General features: G+C 46.0%; 2 protein-coding genes across 8 annotated transcripts in view; both read left to right on the plus strand.

Annotated features, from left to right (window-relative positions):
* LOC109644985 (LIM zinc-binding domain-containing Nebulette-like) overlaps positions 1-1,857 on the plus strand; it is a 13,082-nt gene extending 11,225 nt beyond the window's left edge. The window contains exons 3-4 of the mRNA XM_069512379.1: positions 216-300; positions 1,639-1,857. Coding sequence (XP_069368480.1) covers positions 216-300; positions 1,639-1,845 — 292 coding nt within the window. The 3' untranslated portion in view covers positions 1,846-1,857. The remainder of the gene's footprint in view (positions 1-215; positions 301-1,638) is intronic.
* A 439-nt stretch (positions 1,858-2,296) lies between these two features.
* The window catches only part of LOC109644287 (nebulin-like), a 33,277-nt gene continuing 19,939 nt past the window's right edge, over positions 2,297-15,634 (plus strand). For 5 of the 7 annotated variants that reach the window (XM_069512137.1, XM_069512140.1, XM_069512141.1 and 2 more), the window contains exons 1-29: positions 2,297-2,443; positions 5,057-5,343; positions 6,266-6,334; positions 7,314-7,415; positions 7,589-7,708; positions 7,814-7,924; positions 8,112-8,222; positions 8,468-8,578; positions 9,198-9,311; positions 9,400-9,510; positions 9,623-9,733; positions 9,814-9,924; positions 10,034-10,144; positions 10,531-10,641; positions 10,738-10,848; positions 11,308-11,418; positions 11,595-11,702; positions 11,780-11,890; positions 11,962-12,072; positions 12,433-12,537; positions 12,761-12,871; positions 12,965-13,075; positions 13,299-13,409; positions 13,594-13,704; positions 13,834-13,941; positions 14,290-14,400; positions 14,643-14,753; positions 14,941-15,051; positions 15,277-15,387. In XM_069512137.1, coding sequence (XP_069368238.1) covers positions 5,068-5,343; positions 6,266-6,334; positions 7,314-7,415; positions 7,589-7,708; positions 7,814-7,924; positions 8,112-8,222; positions 8,468-8,578; positions 9,198-9,311; positions 9,400-9,510; positions 9,623-9,733; positions 9,814-9,924; positions 10,034-10,144; positions 10,531-10,641; positions 10,738-10,848; positions 11,308-11,418; positions 11,595-11,702; positions 11,780-11,890; positions 11,962-12,072; positions 12,433-12,537; positions 12,761-12,871; positions 12,965-13,075; positions 13,299-13,409; positions 13,594-13,704; positions 13,834-13,941; positions 14,290-14,400; positions 14,643-14,753; positions 14,941-15,051; positions 15,277-15,387 — 3,222 coding nt within the window. In that variant the 5' untranslated portion in view covers positions 2,297-2,443; positions 5,057-5,067. The remainder of the gene's footprint in view (positions 2,444-5,056; positions 5,344-6,265; positions 6,335-7,313; positions 7,416-7,588; positions 7,709-7,813; positions 7,925-8,111; positions 8,223-8,467; positions 8,579-9,197; positions 9,312-9,399; positions 9,511-9,622; positions 9,734-9,813; positions 9,925-10,033; positions 10,145-10,530; positions 10,642-10,737; positions 10,849-11,307; positions 11,419-11,594; positions 11,703-11,779; positions 11,891-11,961; positions 12,073-12,432; positions 12,538-12,760; positions 12,872-12,964; positions 13,076-13,298; positions 13,410-13,593; positions 13,705-13,833; positions 13,942-14,289; positions 14,401-14,642; positions 14,754-14,940; positions 15,052-15,276; positions 15,388-15,634) is intronic. The other 2 variants (XM_069512139.1, XM_069512138.1) reach the window with 2 other exon arrangements.

The raw sequence follows: 15,634 nt of genomic DNA on the forward strand, positions 1-15,634 counted from the left end.
TCTAAATGGATCATTGTCTCTGCTATCGTCATCGTCCTGGTGGGTCTGTAACTCAGTAGATTTATTCTCGGCCTGGAAACGTCTCGGACATGTTTCAGGCTGCTGCCGTTTGTTGTAAAATTGAACTGAACGTTTGTTTTAGAACTCGAACAAGATCTATGAGAAGTCAACGTCTCGGGAGGTTATGTGTGTGACCCTGCTCTTCCTCTTTGCAGACATTACCCCAAGACATCGTTCACCATCGTGGCCGACACACCAGAGAACCTGAGACTGAGACAGCAGAGCGAGCTGCAGAGCCAGGTCAGCACACACACACACACACACACACACACACATATGTCCTCATGCTGTGTGTGTGTCCTCAGTACAAAAGGACAGATGTCCACTCAGCAGTGTGCGGTAGGGAGCGTGCTGTTTGTCATGTGCTGTTTGTTTGTGTGTCGCTCTCAGTAAACATCCATTTATTTCAGTTGAACATTATATTTACAGACCTGAGATTCACTCGTCCGTCTCTTCTGTCCCCGTCTCTCGTTCTCTGTTAAGCTTTGAGCAACATGATGTGAGTGTTAGAAACAAGACAGTTGTTTTCATTTACTCTCATAACAAAATTCACATTTTTTGATATTGTGAACGTGTTTTCTTCAGAACGCCTCAAGAGAATTCTTTCCTATTTGGCACAAAGTGTCACTAAGACTAATGGATGAACTGATCAGATTCGGGGGGGTGAAAGCTCAACGGTCAATGTCCCTGCGACCGCACAAAGCACATTTCTTTGTGAACACAACATCTAGCTCATTAGCTTGTCATATTGGCTCAGCAGGAAGCTTACGGCTGATGAATGAGGATTTAATCAGCTTAGTAGTGAGAATGGGGACAGTCACAGTGAAGCAGAATACCAGAACACACACACTCACACTGTCTGAGTCACATTTCTGCAGTTTACACCCTTATGTAACTCTGTGCCGAGGGAGAGAGTGATGAGCGATAGACACCAGCAGGACGACGTGATGGCTAAATGAGCTGAGGTGACCGTCTGATGTCCAATACTCGTCTGTGATCAACATCAAAGTTGAGTTTAATGCGTTTAAAGTCAGTCAGTGTGATTCTGGGAATCTATTCTGGTTCTCGAGGGCTGGAGATGACTTTGTATTTTTTAAATAAGATGCTAATATGATCCCTGAGTTTCACCACAGGCACCAAAATATCAAGAGAGTTTTTTAAACTCTTCCGCTGCGTCTCGATTCAGGAGCTGCATCCTTAGTCTGACTCAACCGAAATGTGAGTCCCGCCCGTGAGGACGTCGCCTAGCAACAGAGCTACGGACGATTAAGAAGAAGTGTTTTTAACTTGTGGGCTCTTCGCTGTTTGGTTACTAAAATAGTTTGTCACAGAAGAGCAAAGAGTCGGAAGGACGCATTTGTCGGAGCCTTCGAATCGGAGCGGTCCCGTCGCGCCGCTGTGACAAACTCTGTCCACAACTGCAGCCTCCGAAGGACGCAGCCCACGAACTGAGAAACCACTTTAGTTTGCAAGTTTTAAAGTTTTTTCCATTGACCAGATGACTTTATTTCTATTGGCACGTGAAGAGGATTTCAATTAGACCGTCATTACCCAGTGTTCCCCTGTTCTCTCCTGCAGGTGAAGTATAAGAAGGACTTTGAGGAGAGTAAAGGCCGAGGGTTCAGCATCGTGTCCGACACTCCGGAGATGCAAAGACTCAGAAGGACTCAGGAGCAGATCAGTAACGTATGTGTTCACGCACACATTGTCCTGGTGTTGTATGAGCGAGTGAGTGAATGTGATGAGAAGGATTTACGTGAATGGTATGAGGAGGGGTGCACTTAGTTGGTGAGCAAAGTCACACACACACACACACACACACACACACACACACACACACACACACACACACACACACACACACACACACACACACACACACACCATGGAGCCCTCCAGTGTTGCCGACACCAGACGTTTTGAAGTGGAGCTTCGTCTTCAACCTTCAGCGTAAGTGAGCACGAGTTTTTGTTTTTATAAAATCAAGTTGGCTTCTTTAATCAGTTCTTAGTTTAAGACTATGACGACAAAGTGTAGTTTTTATAGTGTCAGGATACCGAGGATTACGTGAGTGATGATGAAGGCGCCTGTAGTCGAGTAAACGATGAAGAGAAAGCGTCGGGAAGTGATTCGAAGTTAAAACGAGGATGGTTAGGTTGGCGTCAGTGCTGTTGCTATGGTTACCGGCAAGTTTTTCAAGTGTTATTTGAAGTGACCTGTTCGGCCTCAAGTCATCTCAGAACTTTAATGAGCGATGATCTGCGCTGTTGACATGTTCCTGTGTGTGTGTGTGAACGAGTGTGTGTGTGTGTGTGTGTGTGCACAGATGCTCCTCCCACCGGTGACCCGGTGACCCGGTGACCCTCAGCGGACGACATCACAGGTAGCGTCTGTTATCCTTCTTCCTGTAGTCGCTTTTATCTTGTCTTTCAAAAACACGTGTCCGTCAAACAACGAGAAACACACAGAACCTCTCCTCTCTGTTTTTCCTTCTCTCGTGTGTTTACTCTTGTTGTTTCTTCTGCTCCTCCTCTCCTCCCTCCTCTGTTTACCTGACCGAGTGATCGCATCATTCCGCTGCGTTAATACGCCACGGATTCTCTCTCCTCATTAGCCCCGCTGTAATGAGCACCCACACACACACACACACACACACACACACACACACACACACACACACACACACACACACACACACACTGCCTCTCTACCAAATGGTGACATTCAACAGCCCACACAGTTTTATTTTATTACTCAGGACCTGGTGATGAAAGTGGAGGAGGGGGTGAGGAGGGGGTGAGGTGGGGGGAGCTGCGTGTGATGTCAGTACTGTTGGATTTGGCGACTCCTGTGGTCACTGGTGGTACTGCAGGTCACAGAATACTAGAGGCAGCAAAAATAATCTCAAGTGTCTCATGTGTCTGTTTGGTTTTAATTGGTTATTTAATTCATTTGATTTATGAATTATTTATTTGGCACCTCGACTCCACGGCTCCATTTCATGATCTCTGCTACGAATTCACAACGTGGCTGCGTTCGTATCTGAGATATTTGAGCTCAGCATTTCTGATCAAACATCAGAAACAGATTCAACTTAAAAACAAAACAAAACATTTGACTCTTTAAAGAATTCTATCAGCAAATTCAAAATGTAAATTTGAGATGTGTTCTGATGATCTGGATTTGTGTGAAGTGACGTCTGAGTAGAATTATTGAGTCTGAAAGCCTGAGGACGTTATTCCTGCTGACGCTGGTTCACATCAGGACGAGTTTCTCTCCCAGGAAAAGCTTTGTGTTGCAGAATTCATTAACGAGATCAGAGCGAGAGAGGGAGAGAGCTCCTGTTCAGTGAAGCAGCTTTCTTTCGTTCTTTCTTTCTTTTACTTTATTTGAATTTAGCTTTTACAAGGCTTTTCATTCTCTTAACCTATTCTCCAGAGAGCCTTTTCCACCGGGTGAGACGGTGACGGCTGCAGACAGGAGCTGCAGTGATTCACGACACCAAACAGAGGATGTGTTTAAAGACCTGGTTCTTTTTTATGATATTGTATTGGTGCATTCAAGCAAATGAAACGGACGAGTTTGCTGCTTTGGTGGAAAAGTTGGATGAACAACAAAGACTTTCAGCCCTGTCCTACATTTCCCAAAGTGTGTTCAATTCATTTCCTTTCTCTTCTTATTCAAGTTGATTTGTGTTGGAATATTAATATTAAAGCAACTCTGCAGCTAAAACCAACAGCTTGATTAAAATATGATGGTCCAGTGAGAGAGGAAACAGAGTGTGTGCGCATTCCTTCCAGAGTCACATTCATCTCCTCATCCTATACACAATTAGACTTTCACACACACACACACACACACACACACACACACTGGCACTGTGATTGAGATGAAGGGCACGGTGGTGATAAGGTCTTGAGTAGAGAGCTAAATGTGGAAGTTAACAGTGATAAGACGTACCCAACAACCCGTCATGCAGAAGACATTGAACCATCACAGGAGACGGACTCGAGCCGGTGGTTCAGTCGCTCACAGGTTTATATTTTACATTAGAGCTTAAACTAGAAAAACGAAACTCCGACGGACAATCTGAGCACTACTCAACGACACTGAGGCGGAACGGGTGACCACAACGTCAGAGAATCTGAGAGGAAACCAAGAGAGGTCCCCACGCCGGAGACGGGAAAAATAAATTAGCTTCGACATCCAGAGACGGCAGAAGACCACAGGTCGAATAAGGTGATAGAGTGATCGTGACCTCGGAGAACATTATAATAATAATATGAGAAATGCAACGTGGTGACGGACGTGACCTTGACCAGCAGAAGATCACGTGGTGACTTTGAGGAAGCCATTAGCGGGCTGGGAGACGCTGAGTGGATGGAAACATGGAGGATGAGTTACAGGTTCAGATCAAGGCTGTGAGACGTTTCATTTTGTGAATGGTAGAGACGTCCTTATACACGAGGGACAGTAACTACGTCTCACTGGCCGACTCATGACGGCCTTTCTACTTTCTTACTAAGAGTAAGAGAACTGGCATAAGTACTTACATCGCTGGGCTCACTGTTAACTCTCTGGCAGGTATACGCAGGTTTTAGTTTTTCTGTTTTTTTCTGGTGCGTCATGTTTGATGTCACAAACGCTCTGAAAACCGAGGCGCTCTCTCCCCTCAATGTCAAATGAGCTGCTGCACCAGGGAGCGTCTCTGGGCCCTTTTGTTTAAAGCTTAGAAATATACCTGTTGGATGGCACTGGCTGTCAATCACACGGCATCCATTACTCAGTGCATGTAGTTCTTTATCGTCTTGAAACTACAGATTGAGAAACTCCTGAGGACAATCTACAGATTCCTTTACTGAATGTTTTTAAAACCAAAATAAGTTGTGATAAATGAACTTTCCAGAGGAAACAGTCACCAGTAATTAATATTTCTCAGACTTTTGTGCAATAACTTCTGTTGTTGTTGTTTTTCTTGTCCGTCCTTTGTCGTCAGAAGCGACTGAAATGGAGGAAGAGGAGGCGCCTGCTGCTCCGGTGTCGGACGGAGAAAATGAAAGCGTTATGACCGTGAGAGGAGAGAAAGAGGAGTCTGTCCAGGAGACGGTTGTAACGACAGTGGTGACAGCTGCTGACACGAGGGAGGAAGAGGAGGAGGAGGCTGAAACTGACATAATATCAGAGGAAGAGGAGGAGGAAAATGAAGCAGAGGTGGAGGAAGGAGAAGTAGAGGAGGAAGAGGAGGGTAAAGGAAAAAAGCTTGTGGGGCCTTGGGAGTCTGAGGTAAGAAGTTCTCATGAAAAACACTTTGACAACAAACGTGACAAAGTATAATCATGGAGTCAAATGAATTCAGCAAACGTGCAGATCGTGATAAATGTTTTCAGTGTGGAAGACAAATCCTCCCTGTGAAGAACCAGCTAATTCATTTGTTATCTCTTGGATTAGACTCGATTCAAAGATCTCGGTCTCATCTTTCCAAATTCACCTCATTCCAGAGCTTTTCCTGTTTTTTTATAAAATAAATCGTGACACCAGCTGAACCTTCGTCTCTTCAGTCGTTCTCCTCTGAGTTAAACCGTTTCTCTCCTGAAGCTCAACGTCTTCCAGCTCTTCGCTGTGTTTCCATGAAGTCGGCTGAGAAGCAGATTTAGTTCCTGTTCAGAGAGACGCCCCCCCCCCCCCCCCAGCTCTGACTGAGAGTGTGTGTATTGACCTTGGCCTGGGGCGTCGACTGGCACTGCAGGTTTTTGTTAGAGCTCAGAGAGGATTAGAGGAAGTACAAATGAAAATGTGCCATTATTAGCTTTTGATAGTGTTTTTTTTTTTAGGGCTGAATCTGGCCTGATAACAGAGACGAGGGATTAACGGTGCATGAATTAGGAAAGTTTCCGTGTCCGTGTTGCTTGTGGATAATTAATAATTGGATAATTTAGTTTGCCAATAATGTCCTTTAATTATGAGTTGTCCTGTGGGTGTAGCAGAGAGTTGTGTTCTGGTGTGGAGGAGCGAGTCTGTCTGTCTTTAGTGTTTGAGAGACGGAGCCACTGTCTCAGATATCAGAGCCTGATCGATATAACAATAATAAACCTTTCGTAGAAGATGCAGCTCAAAGTGCTTCACGTGTTCGTTCAGTAAAATATAAAAGACTCTAACATGTATGATCGTCTCATTCTGATCGTCTCAAACTCTCGTGTGTTTTCAGGCGTCTGATGTGAAGCCTCCGCTGCCGGACCCAGCATTTAACAGAAGGTGCAGTTTACTCGCCAGTGACGTAAGTTCATTCTGCGTTCGTCCAGTTATTTGTTTTAACGTCATTCTGCTCGTGGTTGGAGACGACAGCAGCTCTGAGGCACAGCGCCACCGCGAGGTCAGAGCTGAAACGTACAGCAAAGGCTGATGGGAGTTTTCCTGAGCTGTTGATCTGGTTCTACACGTGAAGTCAGAGTTATTACAATCCGTCAAGGGCATCTCGACAGCTGCTGAGACTTTTCACTCACAACCTCGAGGTGCAACTTGATGAAAATTCAGAAAATAACAAAAGTAGTTTAAACCCAAAGGAGTAGTTCACCCAAAAATGAAAACTCACCCACTATCACTGCTAAAGTTGAGGTGGAGAAGGATCCACCTTCGTTTCTTGGTGGTGAAAGGAACATTTGTTGGCGCCGCTGTGACGCCTCTGAATCGAGACGCAGCTCGTGAATAACACCTGCTGCACTTTGCCTTTTACACTCATGACGAGAACGGCGTCTGACGTCTCCAACACGTGCGCGACAGCGTGACATCGTCCTCTTCTGATATGAATTGAACGCAGCGTTGCCGTTGGAAACCATCCCTCTGAACAGGGGGGGAAAAAAATAAAACGCCTTCTGAATTCCACAGCAGCTGATGGAAGCAAATCGGTGAATGAAGGGGAACGTTGTTGTGGGAGGTGGGAGGGTGAGATATCGATTCCCCGGTGTGAGTCAAGTTCAGCAGCAGAATGACTCATCAGCTCCAGTGGAAGCGAGTCAAGCCGCTCTGTGAAATCATCTCCACTTCATTCCTCGTGTCTGAAACCTGCCGTCACTCCTTCGCCATCAGTCGTCCCGCGCAGGAAGTGACCTCTAATATCTGGTTGCCAGTTCTGTGGAATCAGTAGTTTCACGAGTGGAGACAGGAAGAGAGGGTTTAGTCTTCTGTTGCGTCTCTCTCAGGAACAGACAGAACCCCCGTCCACACTCACTCTCTGTCGTGTCTCCTCGTCCCTGCAGGTGAAGTATAAGGAGGACTTTGAGAAGATGAAGGGTCAGAGTCTGTTTGTCCCTGGAGCTGAACTCATCCACTCCAAGAACATCAGCGCGGTGATATCCGAGGTCTGAGCACGACGCACTTCTTCTTTCACACGTCTCATTCACACAACACAACCTAAACCTTAAAGGTCCGCCGTGTAGAATATAGTGACATCTAGTGGTGAAGTGTCGTGTTGCAGCTGAGCGCCCCACGCTCACGGTGTAGACTGAGTGTACATTTTGCGCGTCTGTTTCAGTCGAAGTACAAGGAGGAGGGGAGGAAGGAGGCTTCGGTGTCTCTGTACTCCGCCCTGCCGGAGACGCCGGCGATCCAACACGCCAGAGAGGCATCGGAGCTGCAGAGTGAGGTAGATAGAGTTCAGTACGCTGCACGTGACCTGCAGCTCCTCTCCATGAAGTGTCAGTGATTAAAATAAGGTCACAGAAACGTGTGATTATAGTATTCATGGTTTGTTTTTCAGATTAAGTACAAAGGGAACGTGAAGACAGAGATCTCCTCCTCTCTGTATTCCCTCCTGCCTGAAACCACAGAGACTCAGTTCGTCAAGGAGCTGACGGAGATACTGAGTGAGGTCAGACTGGATGGATGTTCGCTGTATTCCTCGAGTATTGGTGTAACATTAGTGTGAATGTACCGTTGCATATGTCCGTCCCTTCTTTTTATTAGTGTTTAAGCACAAAGGAAACAGCTCCACTGTTTTGCAGCGCAGACTAAACTCTTGATATCTGTGTCTCAGTGAAACTCTCCCTGCTCCTCAGAACAAGTACAAGGAGGAAGGAAAGAAGGAGATGAGCAGCAGTTTGTACTCTCAGCTCCCTGAAACGGCCGAGATGCAGCTGGCCAAGACCGTTCACGAGTTTCAGAGCGAGGTACGCTCGGTTAAAGACTTTATCGTCTTGAGAATATTATTTTGTCGCAATTATCTGATTCATCTGAAAGAATGTTTGTCTTTTTTCTTTCACTCTAAAATTCAGAGCATATGATCCCACGTCTCTCAGCTCCTCAGTCTTCTTCCGTAGAATTGTCCTAGTGTGTCTTGTTGAAATGTGTTGAGCTGAACGAGGTGAAGTGATCGACAGTCTCTGGATCTGATCACGATCTTGTTCCGCTTCAGAAAAAATACAAAGAAGACGGAAAGAGAAAAGCCTCCATCTCCCTCTACTCGCAGCTTCCAGACACGCCAGAAATTCAGCACGCGCTGGAGGTGTCGCAGCTGCAGAGCGAGGTAGTGTACCACACACACACACACACACACACACACACACACACACACACACACACACACACACACACACACACAGTGATCCTGTTTAAACGCAGCTTTACAGCAGCTTGTCTTTAGTTGCTTTTTTTAGCGTTGACAGAGGATCAGGTGATATTTGCTCGTATCCAAAAACCAAATTCTTCATAATCTCAGTAGTGTGAGTCACGTAGGTCCACAGATATGTGACGACAGACTGATCTTCTGAATTCACCTTCTATATCAAGTGGCTCCAATACTCAGTCGTTGTTCATGCACTTTGACCAGCGGGTCTTCGGTTCATGTCCCGTTTCCTATCTCTGCTTCACTATGAATCAAAAGCAAAAGGCCCAAAAAATCTGTCTGTATCGTCTTCAGTTTATATACGACGCTGAGAGTTGGTCATTAAACCCCACTGTATTCTGAATGTGTTGTATGGACGTCTAAATAAGAATAATGCTCCTGAAACCAGAATGATATCAACATGTTCCTCATGTCTTCAGCACAAATGCTCAGATGATCCAAACTGGGAATACTAGTGTAACATTAGTGTGTGTGTGTGTGTGTGTGTGTGTGTGTAAATGTCCGTCTCTGTGTCTCGCAGGTGAACTATCGTCCTAAGATGCTGGTGAAAGGAGCTCCCTCGTCTCTTTACTCTCAGCTCCCCGACACCTCAGACCTCCAGTTTGCCAGAGAGATGACTGAGATGCAGAGTGAGGTGTGACGACAGCAGCTTCGAGTTAACTGATCTAACGATGTAAACGATAAATAACCTTAAAGGATTTCATAATTCTGTCTCCTCTCAGAGTAAATACAAGGAGGGCGGCAGGAAGAGCCTCTGTCAGAGCTTCTACTCTCAGCTCCCAGAGACGGCCGAGACTCAGTTTGCTAAAGCTGTGGCGGAGCTGCAGAGCGAGGTGAGAGACATAAACATCGACCCGAGACTCCACTGGTCAGCTTTTAGAAAATAAGACATCTGCTCTGACCTTCTGTGTGCACGAGTGCACTGAAGAGTGTTTTCTTCTTTAGATGCGATACAAAGACGCAGGAAAGAAGGGCGTGAGCTCGTGTCTGTACTCTCTTCTACCGGAGACGTTGGAGACGGCTCACGCCAAGGAAGTCTCTGAGCTCCTCAGTGAGGTACAGCCCCGAAGCACAGAGCCGTTGATACGTTTGTTTTGTGCTGCTCACGCTCACCGTCAGTCGCCTGTTCACTGCAGGTGAAGTATAAAGAGGAGGGGAAGAAGGAGATGAGCATGAACCTGTACTCTCTGTTACCTGAGACCATCCACACCCAGCACGCCAAAGAGGCGTCACACCTGCAGAGCGAGGTACCCGACACCAGGCACCCCTTCAGTTCAAACCATGCATGTGTGACGTAACATTAAAAGTCCTGTTTCTAGGAGTGCGAGTGTTAATGTCCACGGCTGTTTCCTGCAGGTGAAGTATAAAGAAGGTCTGAAGCAGAAGATTCAGAGCAGTTTGTATCATCGGCTCCCAGAGACGCCAGAGACACAGCTGGCCAAACAGCTGTCGGAGCTGCAGAGTGAGGTGCAGCCCCCGACACTTTACATCCCTGTTTTAAACCCACAGCATCTCTAGATTCCCATATTTTAGTTTAGTTAAATGTCGACTTGACGTTGAAGCCCTGGATAGATTTTTATTTTCCCGGCAGCGCTGCAGGAGAAACACTGTGACCTCAAAGTGACAAACAGAATGTAAACTTAGATTTGAAGCAAATGAATCAATCAGGTAAAATAAGGTGAGATTAAAAACTTAAATTGCCCCTCAGGATAAAAATCATTTGCTCAAGATTAAACAGATTTTTATAAATTTCTCTGAGCATTTTTTACCCTGTTGAATTTGATGTGATTTATTATTTGTGAATATGGACCATGCACTTGAGATTGACAGGTTGTGTTTCATGATGTCTGCAGACAAAGTATAAAGAAGCTGGAAAGAAGGACGTGAGTTCGTCCCTGTACTCTCTCCTCCCTGAGACGCTGGAGACGCAACATGCTAAAGAGGCGACCGAGCTGCTCAGCGAGGTGCAGAGTCTTCTCCTGTCTCTGTGTCAATACACCGAGTTTGATGGAACTGCTTTCACAGACCGTGGTTTCTGTTCTACTTCATGTTTCCGTCAGATTAAGTACAAGGAGAGTGGGAGGAAGGAGATGTCCAGCTCCCTCTACTCCACGCTGCCCGATACTTCACAGACCAGCTTCGCCAGGGAGATGACTGACATGCTGAGCGAGGTGCCAACGCTCACAGATCACATTTATATAAGATCAGAAAATGTCTTTTCTTTTTTTTATCGAGTCAACGATGATTGTTTTACAGAAATAAGTCTTTTTCTGTTGTACCCTGAACACTGTTAGACGGGATAAAGAGGTGCTATGACGCAGTTTGCTTTAGTTTTTAAGCTGAATTCTCGAACAGAGTCCTCAAAAATCTTCTCCGGGTTCAAGAAGCAGGAAGGTCTTTTGAATTTTAAAGAACTTTCAGAGCGCTGCAGCGTTTTCCGATGTTTCAATCATCAGCTGCGTCACAACTGTGATTATCATCAAAACAGGATCAAAGGGGTTTTTACGCTGAAGTTTGCATTTGAACTTTACTGATTCAGCAGGTTTCTCTGCTCCGTCACATCTGAAGAACTCATTCTGACACAGAAGCGTCCAGAGAAGTAACTCCTCGTGTGTTTGGTTCTCTAACAGAGTAAATACAGAGAGAACGGGGTGAAGAGCCTGTCTCAGAGTATCTACAGTCAGATGCCGCAGACCTCAGACATGCAGTTTGTTAAAACTGTCTCTGAGCTGCAGAGTGAGGTGAGCAATAAGAGAAATCCTTTCGTCTTCTGTCTCATCAGCGTCGAGCTGTGAAGAGTTTATGTTGCTGCTTTCAATCATGCACTGAACAAGTGTGAAGAACGGCTTCTTGTGGTTGAGTAGCAGTCGAGAAGCTTCGATGATCGAAATGTCTCATTTCACTGAACCGCTTTTAGATGAAGTACAAAAAAGGAAAGCAGGAAGTGTCCAACTCGCTGTACTCCACTCTGCCTGAGACTCTGGAGACGCTGCACGCTAAAGAAGCATCAGAGCTGCAGAGTGAGGTAAGAGCACATGTGCTCATGCCCCCCCCCCCCCCCCCCCCCCGTGTTGTTTTCACATCTGGATCATCTGTGTTCAGCTGAAGTACAAGGCGGCTCTGAAGAAAGGTCCGTCCTCCAGTCTGTTCCATCGGCTGCCTGAGACCTTGGAGACGGCCCGCGCTAAAGAAGTCTCCGAGCTCCTCAGCGAGGTAACGACACGGAGACACAGAATCCTCAGGAGAGCTTTCACTGCACGTCCACATCTCTGTCTCTTTTTCAGGTGAAGTATAAAGAGGAGGGGAAGAAGGAGATGAGCATGAACCTGTTCTCTCTGTTACCTGAGACCATCCACACCCAGCACGCCAGAGAGGCGTCACACCTGCAGAGCGAGGTACCCGACACCAGGCACCCCTTCAGGTCACCAGGGACACACACTTATGTCTTCAGGTTGTCCATCCATCCCGTTGTGAACACGATATCTCAAGAACCCCTTGATGGAATTTCTTCAAATTTGGCACAAACATTTACTCGGATGAAAAGATTCACTGATTTGATTTCAAAGATAAGTTCTGGAGAAGAACGTAGACTGAAGCTGATTTTCTTTGAGTCTCTTTCCTTCCTCTGTCTCTGAAGGAAGACAAATGTCAACACTACTGTGAAACTTTGAGTCAGTCGACCTCAGAAGATATTTGTGTGTCTCTGAGAGGTTGTGATGAGGTGACCACGTGTGACGTTCGCTCGTCTCCCGCAGGTGAAATATAAAGAAGGTCTGAAGACTGAGAGCAGTTTGTTCCATCGCCTCCCAGAGACCACAGAGACACAGCTGGCCAAACAGCTGTCGGAGCTGCAGAGTGACGTACGTGTACGATCAGATCGAAATGAATCCCTGAGGTTTGACTGCGTTCCTGCTGACAAACAAACGGACGGGTGAAAACAAAGCCTCCTACAGGGGGACGTTGAATTAGTCATAATTTGCTCCAAACTCTTCATATGAAAAGAGTTTAAACCCATTTCTTTAGATTTACCTAAAAGCTGCATGGAGTGTGTTGCAGGAAGTGACTGTTTGTTTCAAACTGCAGAACAAGTACAAGGAGGCGGGAAAGAAAGTGGCAAACAGCTGCCTGTACTCGCTGCTGCCTCACACCATGGAGACGCAGCGCGCTAAAGAAGCTGCAGAGCTGCTCAGCGAGGTGGAGTCTTCTCTTACCTGACAGAAAATTTAGCTTTTTTAGGAATTGTCCGGTTTCAGCTGTTTCCTCATGCATGTTGTCGTCCCTGCACAGATCAAGTACAAGGAGAGTGGGAAGAGGGAGATGTCCAGCTCGCTGTACTCCTCGCTGCCCGACACATCAGAAACCAGCTTCGCCCGGGAGATGACGGACATGCTGAGCGAGGTGAAGAGTTCTCCCTCAGTCCTCCGCCGGAGACCAGAGTCTTACAAGATGTTCGCCTGACTGTTTATAAGACATTCTATAAATAACTCAGCTCGAATCAGTCGAGCACGCTAATTTGTTTTCATGCTCACCTTTGAAACACCAGGTGGCGTTATGAGGTTCAGCTTTTCCTACCTTCTATTTAGAAAAATCGAACGCATCTAAAAGATTGTCTGTGTTTCAGAACAAGTACAAGGAGGCCGGGAAGAGAAGCCTCTCTCAGAGTTTCTACTCGCAGCTGCCAGAAACAGCGGACACTCTGTTTGTTAAGAGTGTCTCCGAGCTGCAGAGCGAGGTGAGACCACAGAATCACTCACTGACTGAAGATCCTGCTCTCAGGTGTTCCACCTGCTGCCACAACCTCTTTCTGCCCGTTGTCAGAAAGTTGTCAGATAAACATAATAGTACTTCGACGTCCAAAGCAGGTGAACGTGTGAAACAGTGTGAAGAAGTAAGTTTGGTTTGTTTTCCTCCGTCAGATGAAGTACAGAGAAGCAGGAAAGAAAGGAGCGGCCGGCTCTTTGTACTCGACTTTACCGGAGACTCTGGAAACTCAACACGCCAAAGAGGCTTCACAGCTGCAGAGTCAGGTACCTGCCAAATGTGAGATCAAATCAAACCTGTGAAATCTGTCAAGTAACGAAAAATAAGAATCCGCTCTATATTCGGTACGATTGAAAGTGGTTGTGATGCAAACTCTCACCACGTGTGTCCTGCAGCTGAAATACAGGCAGAGTCTGAAGAACGACACCACGAGTCTTTACCACCTGATGCCAGAAACCAACGAGACTCAGTTTGTCAGAGAGCAGACGGAGATGCTCAGTGAGGTACGACTGCTCATCTCGTCCAGATTAGAAACACAATGAAGTTTTCACGCTAATATTGTGATGAATTTAGAAATCCTGAAAATATCCCATTCTATGCAGATGACACGCGACTCTATATGTCATTCCATGTTCAGTGGAATAATAAACATATATGTATCGTGTATTAATATCTCACAGCAAAATATGCACTATGTGTCTGCGTGAACAATTTCAGTCTTTGTGTTCAGGAAAAGATGTTTGTGTTTCTCTCACTCGTGAACCTGCTGTTACTTTTAAAAACTCACGTCTTGCTGAATAAATGAGCAGCAACGTTTGTTCTCTTCTCCTCTGTTTTGTTTTCATGACAAGGTCAAGTACAAAGAAGACGGTAAGAAGGAGATGAGCGTCCACCTGTACTCTCTGCTCCCCGACACGGTGGACGCGCAGCACGCCAAAGAGCTGAGAGAGCTGCAGAGTGAGGTGGGTTCAACGTCTCATCATCGATTTTATGTTCCTGCATAATTCATACATCTTCAATGATGAAATAAACTGACAGCAGGAAGATGTTCATTTCATTTTGGTATAATTTATTGTATATAAGGTGGATTGTTCAGGATTTTAATTGTTTCATGTGTAATCTAAATAAATAATAAATATAATATATGTATAAATTCTACGATCTTGGTTGTGACGTCTGATTTTGTGTCGTTTGCTTCTTTCAGGCTAAATACAAAGAGGCCGGTAAGAAGCAGGCGTCATCGTCTCTGTACCATCGACTGCCTGAAACCCTGGAGACGCAGCACGCCAAAGAGGCGTCACAGCTACAGAGCCAGGTGATCGCACATGCTTCCTGTTCCTGTGACAGTCACAAAGTCAACGTGTCCGAGGCCGGAGACATTCACATAAACATGAGGAAGCTTTGAGGGAATCTCTTAAGATTTGGAGCAGATATTCAAAGCATCGGACTCGTGGATCAAGGTGACCTCACAAAACCTTTATCACTATTGTTGTGTTTTGCAGATCTTGTACAAAGAGGCTGTTAAGAGGGAGATGTCGTGTCCCGTGTTCCACCAGCTGCCCGACACTCTGGACACCCAGTTCTCCCGAGGGCTCACGGACATGCAGAGCCAAGTAAGAGCCAAGAGAAAGAAACCTTGTTCTGAAATGTCCTCAGCTCTTCAGATGCTCTCAGACATATGATCATGCATTGGATTGTTTTTCCATTTAGCTGTGAAGCCCCTGTTACTATTATTATAATTATTCTTATCGTGGAGAAATAAAGTGTATCATCATAATATGTTGTGGAGGAATTAGATCTTCAGATTGTTTTTAAGAGATGATGGTTTGGGTCTTTAGAACAAGTACACGGAGGACGGGAGGAGGAGCCTGAGTCAGAGCTTCTACAGTCAGCTGCCCGAAACGGCCGAGACTCAGTTTGTTAAAGCTGTTTCTGAGCTGCAGAGCGAGGTGAGACGACAGACGCCGTCCAACACACATGAACTGACACACACACACACACCTACACCTGAAGAGCTGAAAACGACACATCATGTTGTGCGTACATGTTTCCTACTCTGACGTTGGACGTCGGCGTCTTTTGAGCGTCTGAATCTTCAGGCTGGGAACCACTGGATCAGGAGACAGTAGATTTAGTCTCCGTCAGGGGGCCGTGTCATTCAGTGTGTTCATATAAATGGTTCATGTCACAGAATCA

This window comes from Paralichthys olivaceus, chromosome 17 (assembly GCF_024713975.1).
Source record: "Paralichthys olivaceus isolate ysfri-2021 chromosome 17, ASM2471397v2, whole genome shotgun sequence".
Taxonomy (NCBI): Eukaryota; Metazoa; Chordata; class Actinopteri; order Pleuronectiformes; family Paralichthyidae; genus Paralichthys; species Paralichthys olivaceus.